Below are 25,859 nucleotides of genomic sequence, written 5' to 3'. Positions count from 1 at the left end.
GGACAGAAGCTGACACTTGTTGCATCTAGAAAAACTTTTTCCCTAAGACGTAACAGTTTTAGTGTTTTATGTAGTGGGCATTACTAATTTCAAACTGAAACCAAATAATACTCTTGGAATTACTTTATTAACAATTCTGGTTGGAAAGTTGTAACATGATTTGGCGAAATTTTAACATTTCAGGATATTAATCACCACACTTTTCTTATCTAAAATAGCCGGGGAGGGACTTCCCTGGTGGCACAGCACTTACGAATCCGCCTGCCCTTGCAGGGGACACGGGTTCGATCCCTGGTCCGGGAATATCCCACATGCCACGGAGCAACTAAGCCCATGTGCCACAATTATTGAGCCCATGCGCCACAATTACTGAGTCCGTGTGCCACAATTACTGAGCCCGCATGCCTAGAGCCCGTGCTCCGCAACAAGAGAAGCCACTGCAACGAGAAGTCTGTGCACCACAATGAAGAGTAGCCCCCGCTCGCCACAACTAGAGAAAGCCTGTGTGCAGCAACAAAGACCCAACGCAGCCATAAATAAATAAATAAATAAATAAACAAAATAATAAGGAGGGACTTCCCTGGTGGTCCAGCGGTTAAGACTCCGCACTCTTGAAAACCCTCCAAGACACCTCTTACCCTAACCCTGCCCAGGCGGTTGCAGTGGAGGGGATCCGGAAATGTTTCCTATGCCTGACCTAAGAGTAGAAGGATGGGCAAGAGCTGGCCAGTTTAAAAATAAGTGATATGGGGCTTCCCTGGTGGCGCAGTGGTTGAGAGTCTGCCTGCCGATGCAGGGGACACGGGTTCGTGCCCCGGTCTGGGAAGATCCCACATGCTGCGGAGCGGCTGGGCCCGTGAGCCATGGCCGCTGGGCCTGTGCGTCCGGAGCCTGTGCTCTGCAACGGGAGAGGCCGCGTCAGTGAGAGGCCCGCGTATCGCAAAAAAAATAAAAAAATTTATAGGCTAGAACAAATAATTCTAAAATTTGTATGGAACTGCAAAAGATCCTGAATAGCCAAAATAAACCCACCAAAAAATCTTGAGAAAGAAGAACAAAGCTGGAAACTGGAGGCAGCACAGCATGACTCCAAACTGTATCCCAGAGCTAGGGTGATTAACAGTGTGGTATTTGTATATAAACAGACACCTAGATCAGTGGGACAGAATTAAGAGCCCAGAAGTAAACCCTCTCAGACATGGTCAATTAACCTACGACAGAGGAGCCAAGAATATACGATGGGGAAAGGACGGTCTCTTCCAAAAATGGTGTTGGGGGCAATCCCTAGCCGTCCAGTGGTTAGGGCTCCGAGCTTCCACTGCAAGGGGCGTGGGTTCAGTTCCCGGTCGGGGAACTAAGATTCCGCATACCACATGGCACGGCCCAGAAAAACAAAGAAAAAACAGGGTGGGGAAAACTGGACAGCTACATGCAAAAGAATGAAACTGGACTACTTTCTTACGTCACACACAAAAAGACTTGAACTTAAGAGCTGAAATCACGTTTCAGCTAAACCACACAATTTCCACATCAAGCAACGTGGGTACTGAATCTTATATTTAAAAAAACAGAAATTTTTTTTTGTTAATTTAACCATTTCTTGGGCAGCAGCTTAAATCTCCACTCATTTCTTTTTGTTCCAGTTGGGCTGCTGGAATTTGCCCCCCACACGAGTGATTCAGTGGTCAACTTGCACGTGGTTTATCCACGGACTCTGGGGCTCCCCTTCCCTGACTCTGTCCTCGCTTTTCAGTGGCTTTAGTTTTTCTGTGCTCTGTTCTCTAATTCTTCAGTCCAGAAAGACTGTGCGTTTTCTATCAGAGCTTCAGCTTCCCTGTTTGGTCTCCTGCTAGCGTGGTCTGTCCTCAGTCTATAAGCCATAAAAAACAGGTCTCTTCCTCGCGGCAGGTCCCTTCGTCCAAGCGTCTACTTCCTCACATTTGGGCTCATTCTCCAATGCCTTCAGGTATTTGTGTTTGCATTCTGACAAGAGTTCATAGTTGTTATCTGAGAGAGGATTATAGGATATACTTGACCATGTTGAAAGCACAATTCCATGGATGTTTACACTAAAAAAAATTTGAAAACTAAACAAAACAAACAAAAAACAGATATAGAGAATAACATTTTAGGCCATGTTAGTCCCATGGATAGTGGGAAATGCCTTTTGAGACAAATACCTGACCATATCACTTTTTTTTTTTTTTTTGCGGTGCGCGGGCCTCTCACTGCTGTGGCCTCTCCCGCTGCGGAGCACAGGTTCCGAACGCGCAGGCTCAGCGTCCATGGCTCACGGGCCCAGCCGCTCCACGGCATGTGGGATCCTCCCGGACCAGGGCACGAACCCGTGTCCCTTGCATCGGCAGGCGGACTCTCAACCACTGCGCCACCAGGGAAGCCCCATATCACTTATTTTTAAACTGGCCAGCTCTTGCCCATCCTTCTACTCTTAGGTCAGGCATAGGAAACATTTCCGGATCCCCTCCACTGCAACCGCCTGGGCAGGGTTAGGGTGAGAGGTGTCTTGGAGGGTTTTCATGTTACCTGGACTTTCCTCTATCTCTGCAATTTCATACTTCAGTCATCCCTCAGTATCCTCAAGGGACTGGTTCCAGGACGCTCTGTAGATACCCAAACCTGCAGATACTCGAGTCCCTTATATAAAGTGGTATATAACCTACCCACATCCTCCTGTATACCTAAATCATCTCTAGATTACTTATAATACCTGATACAATGTAAATGCTGTGTAAATAGTTGTAAGTACAATGTAAAAGCTATGTAAGCTGCGGTCAGCGCACGGTTTGCTTTTTGGAAATTTCTGGCATTTTTTTTCAAATATTTTCCATCCGAGGTTGCTTGAATCCTTGGATGTGGTACCTATGGATACACAGCAATGGCTGTACAGAAACTGCCTGCTAGTGTTCCTATTTATCCCACTACAGTGTGGGATTCTTAAAGTAGGATATTGTCAATCATTTCAATGCCCAGCAACTTCCAGATCAATTGCTAATGTTTCTTTTTTTTTCTTTTGCTGCGCTGCTCTGCGGCATGCGGGATCTTAGTTCCCCAACTAGTGATTGAACCCAAGTCCCCTGCAGTGGAAGCGTGGAGTCTTAACCACTGGACTGTCAGGGAAGTCCCTGTTTCTCAAGCCCTTAATTAAACAACAGGCACGTCCTAAGAGCTTGGCATGCATTACCATTTATTCTGTGCTGTAACCCTTTAATGTAAGCACCGAGTTGGTGTCACCCCAATTTTAACAGATAAGCAATCTGCCTCATGTTACACAGGCAGAAAGTGGTGGATCCAGAACTGAAGGTTAAGAGTCTGACTTGTTTTCTGGGTGGATGCATGAATGGAACTTCCGGACCCGTTTTCTAGATGCTGTGGAACTTGAGCAAGTCCCCTTTCCCCGCCTTAGAACATTTTGTCATTTCAAGTTTTAGTGATTTTTTAAGTATGAAATACTACGATGAATTCTTATTATAAAATAATTCAAATGCCATAGATGAAGTTCTCCCTCAGCAGACATTAACTATGATTTGTTTCTCCCAGCCCTTTAATAGATACTCACATACAGTGAGTATCTTTACAGTGAGTATCTTTAATAGATAATCACATACAGTACTATTCTTCGGTAAATGTCACCATACTATCTGTATTTTTCTGCAACTTGTTTTATTCATGTATGTCTTACAGACTTCCCATATTAGTACTTAGAAACCTAGGTCATTTTTTTACAGCAGCATAGCATTCCCTAGAATGCCTAGTTAATAGTTTACTCAATCATTTGCCTATTAATGGTCATTTAGGGTGTTTTCAGCTTTTTTCCCATTAGAAAAAAAATGCCGTAGTAAACAGTTTCATCCATGACTCTTCTCGGAACTGCTTTTCAAGGATATATCGTGTTTTAATCTTATTTATGTATGAGGCTGATTACAGGGCATTTCAAATCATTATTTATAATCCAAGTGGAGAGCACAGAAATTCTCCCAGGGTTGGATGACCATACTGATAAAAAATGTGATCAATAGATATTAGGGGCCTGAATTCTAAGGGCACATTCTTTTTTTTTTTTTTCTTAATATTTATTTATTTATTTGGTTGCGCCGGGTCTTAGTTGCAGCAGGCGGGATCCCTAGCTGCACATGCGAACTCTTGGTTGTGGCATACAAGTGCGATCTAGTTCCCTGACCAAGGATGGAACCTGGGCCCCCTGCATTGGGAGTGCAGAGTCTTATCCACTGCGCCACCAGGGAAGTCCCTAAGGGCACATTCTTGAAACCGAATCATATTTACAAGAACAGTAAAACTAAAATACTCGTGACATTGAATATTAATAGAGGTGAATCACATATAATTTGTAATTCCTAACTATTTCTGAGTTTACTTTTTATTAAACGGATACACCTTTCTTTAACATATCCATAACGTGCCTTACTTCACCTGTGTTTTATTCTGAGAATGATCTTATTAGATTCTCCTATAAAAGTTTGTTTGGGTTAATTAATTAATTAAACATTTATTTTTGAGAACCTGCATATAACTAGTACTACTCTGGGCACTGGGCGATACTGACGTTAATAAAACACAAAAATCATTACCGTCATGGAGTTTTCATGCTACGTTGGGAATAGTTAATTAAAAAACAGGAGAGGGAAGTCTGGTGGTCCAGTGGTTAAGACTCCTCCCTCCCTATGCAGGGGGCCCGGGTTCCATCCCTCGTCAGGGGACTGGAGCCCACATGCATGCCACAACTGAGTCCACATGCCAACTAAAGATCACGCATAGGGCAACAAAGATCCCACGTGCCGCAACTAAGACCCGGTGTAGCCAAATAAATAAACAAATATTAAAAGAACAAGTAAATAAATTCTTTGGGTAAGGAGATGAAGGATTTAGGGGGCTCGTGAGGTCCAGTAGGGTGGAGGAGAAGGCCTCGCTGGAAAGGCGGCGTCTGATAAAGCCACGGGCTGGGGTCGGCCAGGCTTCAGGCGGAGGGGCTGCAAGCACCAAGGCCCTAGGCCAGCGTGCCGGCCAGTGTCCCGACCACAGAAGCTTCACCCCACACCCCTCCCGCCGGGCCCTGAGCTCTAACTGCCGCGACAACATCTTTATTTCTCCGTCTTTTAGCTGCGGAGGTGGGCCGGCGCGGGACGCAGTGAAAAGCCCTCGAGAAGCTGGCACCTGTCTTCACGGACATCCCGCACCTGCGGGGTCCGCCAGCAGGTGCACAGCCCACCGGGAGGACGCGGGACTCGAGCTCCCGGAGCCGTGAATGTGCGGCTAGCGAGCTGGACGGCGACGCCTCGGCGAAACCTGATACAGCGCGCGAGTCTGTGGTTCCCTGCTTCCTATCGGGAAGTCCAGAGTCCACGTGCGGCAAGCCTGACCGGATTCACCGGACTGCGACCCGGTGGGGACCAGCGACCGCCGCCCCCCCGACACCGCCAGCTCCGCCCCTGCGGCAGCGCCCGCCGGCGCAAACAGGTCCAGTCCCGCCTCGCCTCCTCGGAGGGCGGGACGTCACGCGGCCGCCGCTGACCAATGGCGGGGGTGAAGGGGCGGAGCCTCTCCAGCTCCACCCATCGCCTGCCCAAGCCCATGGGGGAGGGGCGGCGGGCGAGCCGCCGGCGGCTGGCGCATGCGCTGCGCGCCCCGGCGGCGATGACGTAGCCCTGTTCCGGCCTCGGCTACCCGCGAGCGCAGCGCGGGCGGCGCCCGCCACCCCGGTCGCGAGACTCCGCTTTGTTCCGGGCCTGTCCCTTGGCCGTGCCGCCCGCAGCCCCGCGTCGCGCTGGCGTCGTCCTCGTCTCCGCCGGCGCCCCGGCGCGAGCCGGACGGCGAGGCCATGGACGCGGAGCTGGTGGTGACGCCTCCGGGCTGTGCGCACCTGGGCAGCTTCAAGGTGGACAACTGGAAGCAGAACCTGCGCGCAATTTATCAGTGCTTCGTGTGGAGCGGCTCGGCGGAGGCCCGCAAGCGCAAGGTGCACCCCCTGCAGCGCGGCTCTGCGTTGGGGGGGGGGACTCGCGCTTCGCCGTCCCCTCCCCCACCTCCTGCACGCCGGGCGGGGGCGGGGTGGGCGCGGCCGTGCGTGCGGGGGGGCGGTCTCTCCCGGGGCTGCCGGGTAGGAGGGGGAGGGTCTCCGACGCTGCAGCGCGGGGCGTGTCTTACGGACCCTCCGGGCGGGGTGGGGCCGGGGATGGAGGCGCTGAGAGGGAGAGGACGCAGCTGCCGAGCCTTGGGCCGCCCACGCTGTGCAAAGCCTCCGCTGCGGTGGCTGGTGCCTGGGGGTTGCTGGGTCGGAGGCTCGGGGTCACCGGGATGCGGGTACAGCCGCCGAGCGCCCAGAGTTCGCAGGGACGCCCGCCCCGCCCTCTGAGTGCGGGCCGCCCCCGGGCCCAGGTTCCGCAGGGACGCGCGCCACCCATTTCAGCGCGGAGCACCCCCGGGTCCAGGGTCCGCAGGGACGTTCCGGGACGCGCCAGCTTCCCCCAGGTGTGCACGGGCGCAGGTGCAGAGCGCCTCGAGTCCTAGAAACCAGCCGGCTCTGCCGCTTAGAGTCGCGTGTTTCTCAGCGCGGCGGGGACTGGGGAGGGGGTCCCCTGTGGCTGCGCAGGGGCGGGTTTAAAGGAAGGACTGTCTAAAGGCAGGTGGGACTGGGGCGCCTCCCTGAGGTACTGAGGGAACGGTACACAGTGTCCTGTTTTTCGGGCGTAGGTACCATCTAAGCGATTAGGCTTATTAGTGACTTGGAAATCAGAAAATGACATTATTTCTTTATCTTACCTGAAGAAACTGTTTTCACCGTGTAACGCGATTTTACAGTTCGCAGCCTGAGGGCAGGCGCTGTGTTAGGCAGTGTCCACCTTGAGTAGCATTTTTTATGGGAAAACTAACATCTGCTGAGCATGTAGAGAATGTTAAGCACCAGTTTTCTTTATTTTTATCAGTATTGGTGTTGGGAAGCACTGCCTGTTAGGATGAACTTAAATCGGAGATGAAACAGATTTCTACGAGGATGGGAGTGAGATTCTTGCTGGTGGAATTTTGTGCCCTTAAAATGAAATCGCCTAGTTGATAACTGTTTTTCAGGAGATAATCGTGTTACTGCTCCATATTGTTTGTTGGTCAGTATGCATGTGACCCATCTCCACATTGCGTTGAGGCGGGAGCCCCTGCCCTTTTTACTCTTTCCCTCCTTGTCAACCCCCACCCCTGTAATTTTTAACTTGAGTCAAGTTTAACCCATCATTAACTTTGCCGAATTTCCTGAGGAAAGGATCACTTTTTCTTTTTCTTTTTTCCTCATATGTGGCTTGGATTAATCTTCAAATGTCAGTTGCTTAGTTTGAAAGCTGATGAACCACGTCTGTATTACTCACTAGTAAGAACTTGAGCTATAGACAGACAAGAAGTGGTGTGAGAACCTGTTTCCGAACTCGGGTCTGTCATGCTGCAGTGCTTTATGGTCGTATCCCAGCAGTGAACCCTTATGTCCTCCATCTGTCATTCCCTGAACGTGCATTTCTACAACCCTAGTGGCCCAGCCAAAGAGGATTTGGTTTGAGGAATGGTGAACAGTGAGTAAGGCACGTTTGGCAGTTTGCAGAGGTTTCTCAGCAGATGTGCAGTCTTAGTAGTTTGGTTTTAACACCAGGAAGTTGTCTATAAAATATTTCAACCTAAGTTAAGCTTCTTTGAGGTTGCTCAAAGAAGCTGCAGTGAGGTCTCAACTACAGTGAAATTACAGGGGTTAAAACTCTGTCTCCTCTAAGTAGAGGTCGTTTATGATTTTTATATCCAAACTTTGATTTTTCTTTTCATGGACAGAGTGAGAAGAGCGTGATCAGATTTGATAATTTTCTGAACGGAAAAATGTTCCCCGATTGAGGACTCAGAGCTACTGGATGTCTCTGGCATGTGTCTTACCACTTGAGGGTTTGTGTGTGAAAATGGAAACGGGAAATGAAGACATCAGGAATTTTCAGTTCTTCTGTTTTTTATAACTTAACCCAGTCTGTGTTCTATTTTGAATATAAAGACACTTTGAGGGACAGGTAATGTTGTTTTAAATAATCCCTTCTGTCTCCTTGAACGGTTTCTGTGATTCTAAAATTTTCCAGCAGTTTGTCCTCAAAAATACGGAGCACTTCTTGTAGCCGTGGTAAATATTTTTACCAAAGTACGTCACCACAAAGTGGAGAAGCTTTGGCACTTTTGGACGATTACTGATTTTGGTTTAATTTGGACAGTAATCTGGAGGACAAGAAACCATCTTGAAGGTTTCTTGGCACAGAATTTGGGGACTAAGGCAACCCTTTGGGTAGAAAATCTATGAGAGGTTTTTTGTTTGAGAAAAGGGGCTGGAGAGAAGGGACTGTTTCTAGATGCTCTCAGGCACAGAAGTCAGACCTTGCCTGCTCCAGCATTTTTTCTGTTTCTGCATTTGTGGGCTTAATGCTACTATTTAAAGAACTATGGACTGGGCACCCTTTGGAAGAAAGTGGGCTGATTCCACATTTTTTTAGATCTCTCATTTTCTCTTCAGTCCAGAGTCAACTAACTCTTTTTTTCTTTTTTACTGAAGTATAGTTGATTTACAACACTGTGCCAATCTCTGCTGTACAGCAAAGTGACTCAGTTTACACATACAGACATTCTTTTTTTTAATATTTTTTTCCGTTATGGTTTATCCCAGGAGACTGGATATAGTTCCCTTTGCTCTACAGTAGGACCTTGTTGTTTCTCCATTCTAAATGTAATAGTTTGCATCTACCAACCCCACACTCCCAGTCCATCCCTCTCCCTCCCCACCTCGGCAACCACAAGTCTGTTCTCTATGTCTGTGAGTCTGTTTCTGTTTGGTATATAGGTTCGTATGTGCCGTATTTTAGATTCCACATATAAGTGATGTTATATGGTATTTGTCTTTTTCTGATTTCACTTAGTATGATAATCTCTAGGTCATCCATGTTGCTGCAGATGATATTATTTCGTTCTTTTTCTGTGGCTGATAGTATTCCATTGTATATACGTACCGCATTTTCTTTATCGGTTCATCCGTTAATGGATATTTAGGTTGTTTTGCCTTGGCTGTTGTGAATAGTGCTGCTGCTATGAACATACAGGTGCATGTATCTCTTTTTTTCCTTTTTTTTTTTTTTTTTTGCGCGGTACGCGGGCCTCTCACTGTTGTGGCCTCTCCTGTTGTGGAGCACAGGCTCTGGACACACAGGCTCAGCGGCCATGGCTCACGGGCCCAGCCGCTCCGCAGCATGTGGGATCTTCCCGGACCGGGGCACGAACCCGTGTCCCCTGCATCGGCAGGCGGACTCTCAACCACTGCGCCACCAGGGAAGCCCCTGCATGTATCTTTTTTTTAACATCTTTTTTGGAGTATAATTGCTCTACAATGGTGTGTTAGTTTCTGCTTTATAACAAAGTGAATCAGTTATATATATACATATGTTCCCATATCTCTTCCCTCTTGCATCTCCCTCCCTCCCACCCTCCCTGTCCCACCCCTCTAGGTGGTCACAAATCACTGAGCTGATGTCCCTGTGCTATGCGGCTGCTTCCCACTAGCTATCTACCTTACGTTTGGTAGTGTATATATGTCCATGCCACTCTCTCACTTTGTCACAGCTTACCCTTCCTGCTCCCCATATCCTCAAGTCCATTCTCTAGTAGGTCTGTGTCTTTATTCCCGTCTGGCCCCTAGGTTCTTCATGACCTTTTTTTTTTTTTCTTAAATTCCATGTATATGTGTTAGCATACGATATTTGTTTTTCTCTTTCTGACTTACTTCACTCAGTATGACAGACTCTAGGTCCATCCACCTCACTACAAATAACTCAATTTCGTTTCTTTTTATGGCTGAGTAATATTCCATTTTGTATATGTGCCACATCTTCTTTATCCATTCATCTGTTGATGGACACTTAGGTTGCTTCCACGTCCTGGTTATTGTAAATAGAGCTGCAATGAACATTTTGGTACATGACTCTTTTTGAATTATGGTTTTCTCAGGGTGTATGCCCAGTAGTGGGATTGCTGGGTTGTATGGTAATTCTATTTTTAGTTTTTTAAGGAACCTCCATACTGTTCTCCATAGCGGCTGTATCAATTTACATTCCCACCAGCAGTGCAAGAGTGTTCCCTTTTCTCCACATCCTCTCCAGCATTTATTGTTTCTAGATTTTTTGATGATGGCCACTCTGACTTGTGTGAGATGATATCTCATTGTAGTTTTGATTTGCATTTCTCTAATGATTAATGATGTTGAGCATTCTTTCATGTGTTTGTTGGCAATCTGTATAGCTTCTTTGGAGAAATGTCTATTTAGGTCTTCTGCCTATTTTTGGATTGGGTTGTTTGTTTTTTTTGTTATTGAGCTGCATGAGCTGCTTGTAAATTTTGGAGATAAATCCTTTGTCAGTTGCTTCATTTGCAAATATTTTCTCCCATTCTGAGGGTTGTCTTTTGGTCTTGTTTATGGTTTCCTTTGCTGTGTAAAAGCTTTGAAGTTTCATTAGGTCCCATTTGTTTATTTTTATTTCCATTTCTCTAGGAGGTGGGTCAAAAAGGATCTTGCTGTGATTTATGTCATAGAGTGTTCTGCCTATGTTTTCCTCTAAGAGTTTGATAGTGTCTGGCCTTACATTTAGGTCTTTAATCCATTTTGAGTTTATTTTTGTGTATGGTGTTAGGGAGTGTTCTAACATCCTTTTACATGTAGCTGTCCAGTTTTCCCATCACCACTTATTGAAGAGGCAGTCTTTTCTCCACTTCTTGCCTCCTTTATCGAAGATAAGGTGACCATATGTGCGTGGGTTTATCTCTGGGCTTTCTATCCTGTTCCATTGATCTATATTTCTGTTTTTGTGCCAGTACCATACTGTATTGATTACTGTAGATTTGTAGTATAGTCTGAAGTCAGGGAGCCTGATTCCTCCAGCTCTGTTTTTCGTTCTCAAGATTGCTTTGGCTGTTCGGGGTCTTTTGTGTTTCCATACAAATTGTGAAATTTTTTGTTCTAGTTCCATGAAAAATGCCAGTGGTAGCTTGATAGGGATTGCATTGAATCTGTAGATTGCTTTGGGTAGTAGAGTCATTTTCACAATGTTTATTCTTCCAATCCAAGAACATGGTATATCTCTCCATTTATTTGTATCATCTTTAATTGCTTTCATCAGTGTCTTATCATTTTCTGTATACAGGTCTTTTGTCTCCTTAGGTAGGTTTATTCTTAGATATTTTATTCTTTTTGTTGCAGTGGTAAATGGGAGTGTTTTCTTAATTTCACTTTCAGAGTTTTCATCATTAGTATATAGGAATGCCAGAGATTTCTGTGCATTAATTTTGTATCTCGCTACTTTACCAAATTCATTGATTAGCTCTAGCAGTTTTCTGGTAGCATCTTCAGGATTCTCTGTGTATAGTATATTTTCTTTTTTTTTTTTTTTGTGGTACGCGGGCCTCTCACTGTTGTGGCCTCTCCCGTTGCGGAGCGCAGGCTCTGGACGCGCAGGCCCAGAGGCCATGGCTCACGGGCCCAGCCGCTCCGTGGCATGTGGGATCTTCCCAGACCGGGGCACGAACCCGTGTCCCCTGCATCAGCAGGTGGACTCTCAACCACTGCGCCACCAGGGAAGCCCTATAGCATCCTTTTAAATTATAGTTTTGTCCGGGTATAGCCCAGGAGTGGGATTGCTAGATGGTATGGTAATTCTATTTTTAACTTTCTAAGGAACCGTTGTACTGTTTTCCACAGTGGCTGCACCAACTTACATTCCCACCGGCAGTGTAAGAGAGTTCCCTCTGCTCCACATCCTTTCCAGCATTTGTTATTTGTTTTTTATTCATTTGGCTGCACTGGATCTTAGTTGTGGCACGTGAACTCTTAGTTGCGGCATGTGGGATCTAGTTCCCTGACCAGGGATCAAACCCTGGCCCCCTGCACTGGGAGCGTGGAGTCTTAGCCACTGGACCACAGGGAAGTCCCCAGCATTTATTATTTGTAGAGGTTTTTAAAAAAATATTTATTTAATTTATTTTTTTGGCTGTGTCGGGTCTTCGTTGCGGCACGCGAGCTTCTCTCTGTAGTTGAGTTGTGGCAGGGGCTCCAGGGTGCGTAGGCTCTGTAGTTTGCAGCCCACGGGCTCTCTCGTTGAGGAGTGCGAGCTCAGTAGTTGTGGCACGTGGGCTTAGTTGTCCCATGGCACGTGGGGTCTTAGTTCCCTGACCAGGGATCGAACCCGTGTCCCCTGCATGGATTCTTTACCACTGGACCACCAGGGAGTCCCCTTGTAGAGTTTTTAATGATGGCTGTTCTGACTGGTTTGAGGTGGTACCTCACTGTAGTTTTGATTTGTGTTTCTCTAACAATTAGTGATGTTGAGCATCTTTTCACGTGCCTCCTGGCCACCTGTATGTCTTCTTTGGAGAGACGTCTCTTAAGGTCTTCTGCCCAGCTTTTGACTGGGTTGCTTGTTTTTTTGTTGTTGAGTCAGAGCCAACTAAGTGTTAAGCCCAGGTTTCTATCTTGAGGAATTGAAATCATAATTTTTAAAGGCCATTTAAATAGTAGGTGTCAAATAGCAAGATACTAAATACCTGCCTTAAAATTTACAGTATTTGTAGATGTCCAGTGACAGTTCCTACACATAAGATAATTGTAGCCTAAACATATGTGAAGGAATGTGTAAATAATTCTAGATGCTGAGATGTTGGTTTTACTGAGAAAGATTAAAATTCATGAATCCACATAGTTTTAAAAAGTAATTGCAGAAGTGATGGTATGAATATGTTCTCAGTGTTTCAAAAGAGAACAGTTCAGGACTTCCCTGGTGGTCCAGTGATTAAGACTCCACACTGCCAACGCAGGGGGCACGTGTTCCATTCCTGGTCGGGGAAGATCCTGCATGCCGAGTGGTACTGCCAAAAAAAAAAAAAAAAACAGGGCTTCCCTGGTGGCGCAGTGGTTGGGAGTCCGCCTGCCGATGCAGGGGACGCGGGTTCGTGCCCCGGTCCGGGAAGATCCCACATGCTGCGGGGCGGCTGGGCCCGTGAGCCATGGCCGATGGGCCTGCACATCCGGAGCCTGTGCTCCGCAACGGGAGAGGCCACAACAGTGAGAGGCTCGCGTACCATCAAAAAAAAAAAAAAAAAAAGAGAGAGAGAGAACACTTCAAAGCCATATACAGCAAAGTTACATTTTTGTTTTTGTAAATATACATGCTGTGTATACTGTTTCCTTTTTTCATTTGTTCCTAATGCATACAGATCTCACTCTGTTGAACTGTGCAATTAATATTCCATTGGGTGGAAATGGCATTGTGTATTTTGCTCTCCCCCCACCCCCCAGGCTTTCAGTTTGGAGGATTTACTAAGAATTTGTAAAACTTAAGCCTGGTAATCAGTTTTAAGAAGGAATAATCTTGGGCAAGACCCTTTTAGCTGCATGAGTTTTGGTTTGCTGAGGGATTGAAATGTGATTTGTTTACTTGATACAAACCTGAGATGCATTTAAAAAGTGCAGTTTTATGTAAGGGAAACAGTAGAGAAATTTTTAAAAAGTGTAAAATATAAAAGTCTAAGATAACATACTTTCATAGAGTACAAGTGGAATGCCCTAACTTCCATTTTGTATCTTTACAAAGGGACAGTATAGCTTGTTAGCCTATGAACACTTGCCTAAGAGGAGGGAAGCTTTTGTAGTCAGTATTTCATTTTATTTTATTTTCAATTTATTTTATTGAAGTCTGATTGATTTACAATGTGTTAATTTCTGCTGTGCAACAAAGTTACATTCACACATGTATACATTCTTTTTCATGTTTTTTTCATTATGGTTTATCACAGGATATTGAATATAGTTCCCTGTGATACACAGTAGGACCTTGTTTATCCATCCTATATATGCTAGCTTGGATCTGCTAATCCCAAACTCCCACTGCATCCCTCCCTCCCCCTTGGCAACTACAAGTCTGTTCTCTATGTCTGTGAGTCTGTCTTGCAGATAAGTTCATTGTGTCGTATTTTAGATTCCATATATAAGTGATAACATATTTGTCTTTCTGTTTCTGGGTAGTCAGTATTTCAGAAGCATGGTTCAAGCCTTTGGTTGTGGTGTGGAAAGGGAGGTCATTTCAGGTGGAAAATGGTCTTATTTATCTTGAGTCAGTGTTACTTTACTATGTGTTTTTTTTTAATTAATTAATTTAATTTATTTAGTTTTGGCTGTGTTGGGTCTTCGTTGCTGCACGCAGGCTTTCTCTAGTTGTGGTGAGCGGGGGCTACTCTTCATTGCGGTGCACGAGCTTCTCATTGCGGTGGCTTCTTGTTGCGGAGCACGGGCTCCTAGGCGCATGGGCTTCAGTAGTTGTGGCTTGCAGGCTCTCGAGTGCAGGCTCAGTAGTTGTGGGACACGGGCTTAGTTGTTCTGTGGCGTGTGAGATCTTCCGGGACCAGGGATCGAACCTGTGTCCCCTGCATTGGCAGGCAGATTCCTAACCACTGCGCCACCAGGGAAGTCCCCACTATGTGTTTTAGAAGAAGATTTATTCTAGGGTTCTTACAGGTCATCTCTTTTTATCAATGTTGCTTCAGTTCTAGAGTCTGAGATCTGTCTCCTGAGGTCTGAATGAATCCCTTATGTTTGAAATTTTTAGTAGAAGTGATCTTTGGAGAGTAACAGTTCAGCTGTCACTGGCTTAGACAAAATACCTGAAGTGACCGGACACAGCATCTGGTAGGTGGTAGACCGAGAGCTGTGAAAAGTCCAGCGTTACTGGCTCCACCAGTGACTAAATTAGTATTTTTTGACTCTGCCAGGCACTTAACGTGATGGTGATGAGAATGCTGCAGAGAGCTGTCTCCTGTCCATCATTTTTTTTTTAGTTCATTTTGTAGATATGTCCTTTTTTTAAAGTAAACTTTTTTCCTTTTCAAAACTTCTTGCTTTGCAGAATTGACTTTTGCTTTATTTATTGATGAATTGGATCTTCCCAGTCATCACAACAAAGCATTGCAGCATTCATACTAAGCAGGGGACAGGCCATTCCAAGTAGAAGATCTAAAATGAAAACAGTTTATCTTTTGAGGTAATTGTAGATTGACCAGCTGTTGTGAAAAATAGCAGAGAACCGGGCTTCCCTGGTGGCGCAGTGGTTGAGAATCTGCCTGCCAATGCAGGGGGTACGGCTTCGAGCCCTGGTCTGGGAAGATCCCGCATGCCGCGGAGCAGCTAAGCCCGTGTGCCACAACTACTGAGCCTGCACGTCTGGAGCCTGTGCTCCGCAGCAAGAGAGGCCGCGATAGTGAGAGGCCCGCGCACCGCGGTGAAGAGTGGCCCCCACTCGCCGCAACTAGAGAAAGCCCTCGCACAGAAACGAAGACCCAACACAGCCAAAAATAAATAAATAAATAAATATTGAAAAAAATATATATAGCAGAGGACCTTTACCTGGTTTCCCCTGATGGTAACATCTAGCGAAACTAATACACTGTTACAGCCACGAGTCAATATCGATACAATCAGTCCATTTATTCCTATCTCCCCAGTTTTTACTTGCGCTCATCTGTGTGTGTATTTAGTTCTATGCAAATTAATAACAGAGTAGTTTTAGAGTTACAGAAAAGTTATCAAAAATAATACAGAGGGACTTCCCTGGTGGCGCAGTGGATATGTCTCTGCATTCCCAATGCAGGGGGCCTGGGGCGATCCCTGGTCAGGGAACTAGATCCCACATGTATGCCGCAACTGAGAGTTCGCATGCCGCAACTAAGCAGCCTGCTGCCGCAACTAAAACCCCGCGCAACCAAATAAATAAATAAATATTTTAAAAAAATACAGAGAGGTCCTGTTATCAACCCCCCATCTCCTCGATTGTTAACTTTTTACATTTCTCTGGTACGTTTTGTCCCAGCTAATGGCCAAGGTCGATACATTATTATTAACTAAGGTCATACTTTATTCAGATTTGATTAGTTTTTCCCTGATCCGTCCCAGAACCCCCTCTGGGATCCCACCTGAGATTTGGTCTGAGTCTCTTCAGGCTCCTGTGCGTGTGAGAGTTTCTCAGACTTGCCTTGTTTGTGACGCCCTTAGCGGTTTTGAGGAGGTTTGAGGAGTATCGCTCAGGTGTTTTGTAGGACGTCCCTAGATATGGGTTTGTCTGATGTTTCCCTCCTGGTTCCCGGCTGTGGTTCCAGGTTTGAAGAGGAAGCCCAAGCCTTTATTTATTAAGGTCTGCACTTGGTGCGGCAGGTGAGGTGAGAAGCGTCTGCCACCGCGAGCTTCACAGAACACTTCACGCCCTCGACCCCGCGCTTTACCTGCTCAGCTCTCTCCCAGCCTTTTGTCCCTGGGTGGGGTCCCCTCGTGGCTGTACCGATCTGTCTCGGTCGCCTCACCCCTGGTCCGCACATGGCATCTGCTGAAGACCTTGCGGCTTTGCCGGGATCATTTGCCGGGTCTGGATTTGCTGGTTGCAGGCTTGGGGCACGAATTCATCTTTGGTTCTGTTTTCTGCAAACTGGCAGCCGATTCAGAGGCTGCCTCAGACCTGAGTTGAGCCCTCGGGCGAGATCTGAAGCAGTGCTGTGTCTTTCCTGAAGGTCCTGCTGCCGGAGTGCCCAGACCTGAGGAGGCAGGTGTCAAGCAGATGTTGAGAAGCTGAGGTTTACAGAGACTGAGGTGACCTGCCTCACAGACGCCTGTTCTTGCCTCATCTTAACCCGGCAGCACCTGTAGAGGAGGGTGTGTCCATCACTTTCATCACCTGTTAGCAGTTCTGGGGAGGACAGTGGGAGCAACAGGTTAAATGAGGTTCTAGGATAATCCGATGGCTTCTTGTAGGCACTTGTGATGGACAGTTGGGAGGTGATGGGGCAGGGGCGGGGTTGCTTCTGCCAGGTGCGTGCCCTTCGACCTTGGGCGGCTCCACGGCTCTTGGGCTCACCTGTTTTTCATTTATGATTATCCTACTTTGTATTTACATAGCATTTTGCGTTTTATAAAGCATCTCACGTAATTTCGTTTTGGAACTCACGGTGCAGTTTAGGTGGCCTTGGCAGTTAAGTCTCCTGCCCTGTACAAGGTCACTGATTAAATGCCAGGTCTGGGCCTTGAAATTAGGTCAGTCTGACTCTGAAGTTCATGCTCCGGCTAAATTATTTGGGCATGTTTTCCAGCGCGACCGAGTAATTCTCCAGTCTCAGCCGACACCAGCTGGGCGTCACACAAATCTGACTGTCTGACTCGTTGACCTGGAGTTGGCGGCCAATCCTGTAGGTTGAGGGCTCAGCCCCGCAGGGTGCGCCCACTTCAGACACCAGTCACAGGCTGTTCTCCCCTTCTCGGGCTCACAAGGCTCAGGGAAACATTTATGTACGTTTACCCATTTATTATAAAGGTTATTATGAAGAATACAGGTGAGCAGCTAGATGAAGAGATCCGTAGGCTGAGGTCTGGGGGGTGCTGAGCAAAGGGGCTTCTGTCCCAGTGAAGTTGGGGTGCATCACCCCCCAGCACAGTGATGCATTCACCTACCCAGAAGCTCTGTGAACCATCATTTAGGGTTTTTTTGGAGGCTTCATTATATAGTCACGATTAATGGTGGTGCAGTGGTTAAGAATTCGCCTGCCAATGCAGGAGACACAGGTTCAAGCCCTGGTCCGGGAAGATCCCACGTGCCGCAGAGCAACTAAGCCCGTGCGCCACAACTACTGAGCCTGCGCTCTAGAGCCCGCAAGCCACGAGTACTGAGCCCATGTGCTGCAACTACTGAAATCTGCGTGCCTAGAGCCCGTGCTCCGCAACAAGAGAAGCTACCGCAATGAGAAGCCTGCGCACCGCAATGAAGAGTAGCCCCCGCTCACCGCAACTAGAGAAAGTCTGCGCACAGCAGCGAAGACCCAATGCAGCCAAAATAAATAAATAAATTTATTTATTTTAAAAATAGGCAGTGATTAAATCATTACACAGGTGTGATTGATTAAATCATAGGTTGTTGATGGAGGTTGGGGGATGGAGCTAACGTCAGAAATGAAAAGATAATGTGAAAAAGAAATTCATATTAGTTTATAGGTAGAGCAATTCTGTATTGGTAACAAAGAAGTAGCAGTGTGATTGCTTTATGGTAGCTGAGTGTAATCAAATCAGTACAGTAGCTTGTACAGTAATGATTGAATCATTGTAAAATGTCTGTGGTACACAGCATTGCAGTCATGTTCATAATGCCGTATTGGAAACATTGTTAAATTAAAAAGTTACCCGTGATGATAGACTGATACGCAGTATCTCCGATTGCGAGGAGAGCGGGAGCAAGGGACGCATACTGTATGGTAATTCTTTGAAAGCAAAGTTTTAAAACAGTAAGAAGTGAATATTTTACATTAAACATCCCTTACCTTATGCCTATGTGAGGATAGGCTGTCCACTTCACTACAAGTCTTGCATATAGTGTTCTACACACATATTTTTTGTATGTTTATTGAAAATCCACACATAAGTGGACCCGTGCAGTTCAAGCTTGTGTGGTTCAAGGGTCAGCTGTACATCTATCTGGATTCGTAAGCTTTTCCTTTTGAGGATGTTAAGTTCGGTTAAGGCCGTGTTGGCCGGAGTTCTCTGTTGCCAAACATAACCTTTTCCCGTTTAATTAACAGAAGTAGTCTCTGGGGTGATACTTTGAAAATATCCAGCACCCCAGTATACATACATACGTGCATATGTATACACACACGTGAATACTTTGATGTATTTTTTTCTTTATTGAGGTGAAATTCACACAAAAATTAATCACTTTAAACTACCAGTGAGTTCCCATCGTTGTACAATCACCAGCTGCCTCCGTTAAGCTTCAAACCGTGTCACCTGCTCTCCATGCTCCCTCCAGCCCCCGGCAGCCTCTGATCTCTGGTCTCTCTCTGGATTTGCCTATGCTTGACATTTCATATAAACGGAGTCACACAGTATGTGACTTTTGGTGTCTGACTTTTCTCACTTAGCGTGTTGCGAAGGTTCATCCACGTTGTAGCGTGAATTAGTACTTTGTTTTTTTTATGGCTGGGTAGTACTCCGTTGCGTGGATACACCGTATTTTGTGTATCCATTGATCCATTAATGGAGATTTGGGCTGTTTCCACCTTTTAACTATTGTGAATGACCCAGTATTTTTTCAGCCCCATTTTTTTTTTTTTTTTTTTTTTGCCTGAATCAGTTATTACTATGCTGATTATAAAATGAAGGCTCTGTAGTCTTTTCTACTACGGTAGGTGGAATCCTCCTATGAAGAAGACTGCGCAGCGTGTGTGTACAGTGTCGGTTTCAGAGTGGACCTGGGGGATTCTTTTTTTGTGCAGTGTATATAACCCATTCTTTCCGCTACTCATTTCTGTGCTCAGTTAGGGCCAGAATTGCCCAGCGGGAATTCCCAAGCTGTCTCCCCTCCCTCCTCATGCCCATCATGCTGGAGTCACTGGCTCGTGGGAGCTGCCGTTCACAGAAGCACCAGCTAAGCCAGGCGTTTCTGCCCGGGGCAGGTGGCGCGTCCTTGGTGGTTATGGAAAATAGGTTTGTGCTTGGGACTGCCTGTCAGTGGAGCCCTAGTTATAAAATCGGATTCACGGCCTTAAAATGAGTCCTGAGCATGGGCTTTATTTACGTGGAAAAGGTTTAGTCAAATTGTGTGTGCGTGTTTAATCTGGGGCTTTCTTTTCCCTCATCTGTTTCAGGATGTGACCAGTTTCTTTGTTTCTGGTTGTAGCCCATCTGCCTCTGTTTAATTTCTGTAGTTCTAATTTTTTGTGCAGCTAAAATTCTTGAAACCTTTCTTCTTTAGGCAGATTTTTCTTTTGTGAAGTTCTGCAAGAGAACAGGTGATACAGATTTACATTTGAAATTCAGGGCTTAATTTTGATCTGTTTTTAAAGCTTTTGTGTGTTTTAAGGGGAAAAAATGATGTGTTAAAATTATACACTTATCCTGATTTGTCTGTATTTTCAGGGTAATGCTAGTCCTGAATTCTTTCTCAAATTATATAAACAGAATTGGATTTCTTTTTAAGTTCGTAGAGGAATTTTAATAAAATTACGATCACACATTTAATATATCCTGAGTGATAAAAATAAGGAATGCCTCTTAATCTTTACATCTGTAGCTGTAGTGAGCAGTAAACAGATTCCAGCAATCTGTTCCTAACAGTATTTATATAAAAGAAAAATTTCACGGGTACTGGGAAGCATCATTTGTTATACATCAAGTAACTATTATGTAATTTAAAAATTTCCCTGTGTTAAAAAATAAGTAAATAAAAAATAAAGACGTCCTTGTGTTACTGAGGACAGTTAGAGTTAGCGAAGTCCTTAGATTGCTCATTGGAAGAATAAACAGGTGATACCACTACTGTTTCTAGCGTCGCAGCATTTTAGACAAGTCCTTCCAGTGGCCCTCGCACTCCTGTGGGACTGTCCCAGAGCAGGGCTTCCTGCTGGGAGGGGGCAGGCGCCCCCTGCGACCCAGGGTGGAGACCAGGGATGTCGCTGGGCATCCTGCCATCCACAGGAACACCCTGCGCCACCGGAGCACACACACGGGCCCCCTGTGCTGAGGCCTGCGTTGGGGCTTGACCATACGGGGTTTGCAGAGGTAACCTCTTGCTGGTGTCAAAACAAGGTAAGTAACTAGCCATTGAAAGCGACTCTTTTTTTTTTTTTTTTTTAAATTAGTCAGTTAATTTTTGGCTGCGTTGGGTCTTTGTTGCTGCGCGTGGGCTTTCTCTGGTTGCAGCGAGCGGGGGCTACTCTCTGTTGTGGTGCGCGGGCTTCTCATTGCAGTGGCTTCTCTTGTTGCGGAGCGCGGGCTCTAGGCACGCGGGCTTCAGTAGTTGTAGCACGTGGGCTCAGTAGTTGTGGCGTGTGAGCTCTAGAGCGCAGGCTCAGTGGTTGTGGCGCACCGGCTTAGCTGCTCCGCGGCATGTGGGATCTTCCCGGACCAGGGCTCAAACCCGTGTCCCCTGCATTGGCAGGAGGATTCTTAACCACTGTGCCACCAGGGGAGTCCCGAGAGCGGCTCTTAGTCAAGAAGAAATACGGTGGTAATGATCAGAGTTGCATTTGGGTCCAGAGATAAATTGTACGTGGAGGTGAAAGATCAGCCTGGGCTGAGGTTTTCCTGAGGCTGTGCTTCCAGGACAGGGCCTGTTGGCCTGTGGCTGCCCGTGAGGACTTGTGTTTCTCAAGCTGAGTACCTGGCGTCGAGGAACTTGGTGGTCTGGCCACCCTGTGTGCCTGTCCTCAGACCCGTGCTCCAGCCTCAGGGCTCTCATCTTGAGGGAGCATCCACACGCCCTCCCCCAGCTCCCCTGCACCACTTCCTGCTCTTCTACGAAGTCTCTGTGCAGCTTTCCCTGGTGGAAAAACTGTGACTCGAGTTTCACGTGATGAGAGGTTTGTGCCTCATCCTCAGGCCATGCCCTCCACGCCTGCCATCCAGGGTGGACGGTCAGCCTGGCCCCCGGGCGGCTCCTGCCTGGGTCTTGTGTGTGCAGAGTGAGGCTCGGAGGGGCTGCTTCTGGGCTCCGTGGGGGAGCGTGGCCTGCGGGGTCAGGAGGTCCTAGCCCACGTGCTGCTGTGTGGCCACCAGCAGACGCATGTCAGAAGGGCTCGCGGCCTTCCTCGGGGCTGGCCGTGAGGATCAAAGGGCGTAATCGCTCCAGTACCCGGCGCCCGTGTCCGTGTCACGTTTGTGCTGCTGTCCTTTGTTTCTGGGCCTTTTCTGTTTTAACCTTACCTCCCAGGCCCTGTTCATCTTCCACCTCCCTTCACCCCAAGCTCCCTGCACCCCAGTCAGAGCGAGAGGGTTGTGTCGTGCGGTGTCATCGCAGGGGCTGGGAGTTCAAGTTGGTGGCCTGCAGGGGTTCACAGTTGGCGCGGGTGTAATTGTCGTGCCGGGCGTCCTGGGTGGTTCGGGGGGACGAGAATTATTTACCATGGTGCTCTTAATCGCTGAGGTTAAAACTTTAGGTTTCCGTGGTCTGGTTCTCGGACACAAGCCGTTCTTTTTCTTGTTTCTGTGTATTGCTTTGATTCATATTCATCTGGATTGATGGATTATAGAATCCGCCTGCCGGGCTTCCCTGGTGGCGCAGTGGTTGAGAGTCCGCCTGCCGATGCAGGGGACACGGGTTCGTGCCCCGGTCCGGGAGGATCCCACATGCCGCGGAGTGGCTGGGCCTGTGAGCCATGGCCGCTGAGCCTGCGCGTCCGGAGCCTGTGCTCCGCAACGGGAGAGGCCACAGCAGTGAGAGAGGCCCGTGTACCACAAAAACAAAAACAAAAACACACACAAAAAAGAATCCGCCTGCCAGTGCAGATTGCATTTTGCTGTGGTCTTGGAACCTGGAATATCAACCTGGAAGTGAAGTGCAGGTTAAAGGTGACCTGAGGTTGGGGCCCCGTTGGATGTGGAAGGATCTTGACAGCTCCTGGAGCTCCAGGCGCTTTGTCTGAGCGGCTTTGAGTTGGAGAAGAGGCCGAGGTCTCTTACACGGAGCCACTTCTGAGCTAAATGACCTACCTGCCTTTTGGGGGGCAACTGACAGGATTAACGAAATGACCTTTTAGGCAGTGAGACCTTGAGAGGAAATCCGGGCTTTCCCTTCCTCCCAAGCTGCGCCCGTTGGGATCACCCTGCCCTGGTGTTTCCGAGAACCCCTGGTTTCTAACTCTCTCTTCTGCATTTCAGGCGAAGTCGTGCGTGTGTCACGTGTGCGGCGTCCACCTGAACCGGCTGCACTCGTGCCTCCACTGCGTCTTCTTTGGCTGTTTCACGAAGAAGCACATTCACGAGCACGCCAAGTCGAAAAGGCACAACCTGGGTAAGACCGCGCGACGCCTCCTGGGCTTTGGGGTCACCTCCCCGACTCTCGTTCTGTGAATTTGACCTTCCACTCTCTCGGGAGTCCACCTTTGTCTGAAATAGCTTGTGCTCTCCTCGTGGAACTCCAGGGGGAGAGGAAAGAGAGACACTGAACCCACGAGAGGGGCACGTGCCCAGCGTGCCTGAGGTCACACAAAGTCGTGTAACCCTGAACGGTGACTTGCTTTAACGGAGCATCAGAGACTCATCTTTCTCTCTGAAAAGCACGGTTAGGTATTAGATCAGGCAGAAATTTGCGCAGGTCTTAAATGCAGCCTTAGGTTAGTGGTGTCAGCGTGGGGTTGGGGGGCACTGGATGAACTTAGTGATTTCTGTAACGGGTTTGCAGTGTCGTCCATGTTTGCAGAGAGGCTGGTGTTGAGGCGAGCTCACGTTTCATGTTCAGGCACTGGTGCCTTCCAGAGGCGACGCGAAGCTGAGTTTTGCTCTTGGCTTGATTTTCTGACCGTTGTCACTAAATGTTTCCCTCGTTGAGGATTGTGTTTTCTGTCAAACGATGCTGAGGTTGTTAGGATATCTGTAAGAACATCACTTTCAGAAGGTCCAGACCACAGACCCTTTTCTAGAACATAACTTGGTGTGACCTAGCCTTCCAGTGAAAGATAGCCTCAGGCCTTTTAAGTAGTAGGAATGGGCTCGTTCAAACTCCGTCATCTCCGGAGGTCGTGCCTCGTTTCATTTGCAGCTGAGAACTTGCAGCCAGTGCTGGGGGTCAGCCTGTCACCAGGAGCTAAGTGGCCTTTTTGGAAGGAGAGCTGGCGGCCCTGGAGGTGCTTCACAGGCTGTGGGTGAGCGGCTGCCCGGCAGGGCGGGGGTCAGCAATCCCGTCCCCCTTCCCCACGAGGGACCAGAGGGAAGGTCTGATGGGGCAGGACGGGTGTGGTGGGATTCTGTGGTGGTGAGTTAATGTAGATCTTTGTGCTTAATACCATCTGATTCTGGGACCAGACCCGCTTAGGCTCCTCTCACACCAGGGCTGTGATACTGTGTGGTTAAAAGGGTCATGGAAAATGGGAAACACCTTTGCGCTGCAAAGGGCTGAGAATCTTATTGTTACCTAGCATCATCTACAAAAGTCACTCGAGAAATTTGTGTGCTTATTAATTTTATCAACCTGATTGATAAACTCTGCCTCTACTTTGGCCAGAATGAATAAGTTTTAGAAGGTTTTCTTCAAGAGACAAAACCACAAAATGGGAGAGCCCAGGAGTTTATTGCAGGTTGTGTGTGTGAGCGTGTGTGTGCGTGTGTGTTAGCAAAGCCAAAGCTTAGCTTTCTGTGTCCACATGGCAGGGGAGGGCACGGGAGAGGAGCCCCGGCAGGAAAGGGATCGCCCGCCCCCGGCCCTGCGTCTCGAGCTGCTCCCCGTTACCCCTGGAGCCCCTCAGAGCGGCGGCTTGACGTTTGAGGGCCAAGGGGCCGTGATTCCTGGGCCGAGTCCTGCCTCTGGGAGCCCCGCAGAATAACCCTGGGGCCTGACGTGGACGCTTAGAAGGATTTCTCCCAGGGCTTGCGGCTTCTAAGCGGAGGGGCGTGAGAGGCCCACGGGGAGTCTCGTCTGAGTATTTGCTCTTTTGCGAGTGTTCAGTTAAAACCAGCACGTCGGTAGCTATGGGGTCTTTGCTGGCGGCCTGTGGGAGGACGAAGCTTCTGCTCCTCTGTCCGACCTGCCCTGTGACCCTGCCTGGTGTGACGTGGCGGAAGTGGCCCCGAGGAGGAAGGGCCCGTCCTGACCCGCTGCCGGCCGGTTTGCTGTGCGGGACGGTGTTGGGGTCCAGGTCGCTGAGTAAGATTTGGTTTCGTGCTTCTTAGTTTCGTACAGGTTTTTGTTTGATGTCGAGTCACAGGGGCCCGTGGATGTTGCCTGCGTGAGCCACAGAGGCTGTGAAAGGAGTGCTTTTAGCTTTGTGTCTGCCTCTAGGAAGCGTTATTTTAGTTTTCCCAGAGGGTGTGAGGATGTATGTGGGCATAAGAGGGTGTATCGGCTCCCCTCTGAGCGGGTGACGTTTCCCTCCATCTCAGGATCCTCCTGTGGCTGGAGGGAGGGGGACACGCGCCTGCCTGGTGCCTGTCGGCCGGGGGTTCCCGGGTGAGTGGGTTGACGGCCTCCTCTCTTCCTGGGAGCGTCTCGCCCGCATCCAGGCAGCTGGGTTCCTGGGCAGCTGGCCCTTTGTTTCCATGGGTTCTGCACCTGCAGATCCAGCCAAGCTCAGATCGAAAAACAAATTCCAGAAAGTTCCAAAAAGCAAAACTTGAATTTGTCTGGTCCAGGCAGCTACTTACGTGGCATTCATGCTGTATTAGGTAAAGCAGCCTGGAGGTGATTTAAAGTGTGTAGGAGGATGTAGGTTCTGTGCAGATACCACACCATTTCCTACAAGGGGCTCGAGCATCCTTGGATCCTGGTGTCCGCGGGGGTCCTGGAACCAGCCCCACCGTGGGTACCACGGGACCACTGACTGTCTGCTCAGCCTTTAGTCCTGATGCAGTCAAGCCTTTGTCCTTGGTTATCTTGACTGTGAGATAATTTTCTGGAGGAACTGCCGTGACTGTAGGTGTTGCGTTGGGTTTTTGAATTCCATATTGAGATGAAATTCAGAGAACACACAATTAACCATTTCAACCAGTACAGTTCAGTGCATTTAGTCACTTGCCATGTGGTGTGTGGAAATACCATCTCTCTTTATTTTCAAAACTTCTTCGTCTCCTCGAAGAATACATAATACATGTCTCTGTTACGTAATCCTCTCCGGGCCCTGGCATCTGCTGATCTGTCTTCAGTTGTGGATTCGCCTGTCTTGAATATTTCATATAAAAGGAATCATACAACACACAGCCTTTTGTGTCTGTTTCTACCTCTCGGCAGGTTTTCAAGGTTCATGAAGTGTCAGTTCATTTCTTTGTG

At 47.8% G+C, this 25,859-nt stretch overlaps 1 protein-coding gene across 1 annotated transcript in view; it reads left to right on the top strand.

Moving 5' to 3' along the window:
* The first annotated feature begins 5,693 nt into the window (after positions 1-5,693).
* The window catches only part of USP22 (ubiquitin specific peptidase 22), a 33,040-nt gene continuing 12,874 nt past the window's right edge, over positions 5,694-25,859 (top strand). The window contains exons 1-2 of the mRNA XM_082859943.1: positions 5,694-5,992; positions 22,760-22,892. Coding sequence (XP_082716069.1) covers positions 5,855-5,992; positions 22,760-22,892 — 271 coding nt within the window. The 5' untranslated portion in view covers positions 5,694-5,854. The remainder of the gene's footprint in view (positions 5,993-22,759; positions 22,893-25,859) is intronic.

Source organism: Leucopleurus acutus, assembly GCF_964270905.1.
Source record: "Leucopleurus acutus genome assembly, chromosome: 19".
NCBI lineage: Eukaryota > Metazoa > Chordata > Mammalia > Artiodactyla > Delphinidae > Leucopleurus > Leucopleurus acutus.
The sequence above is the reverse complement of the archived record's forward strand: the minus strand, read 5'-3'. Positions and strand labels throughout refer to the sequence as shown.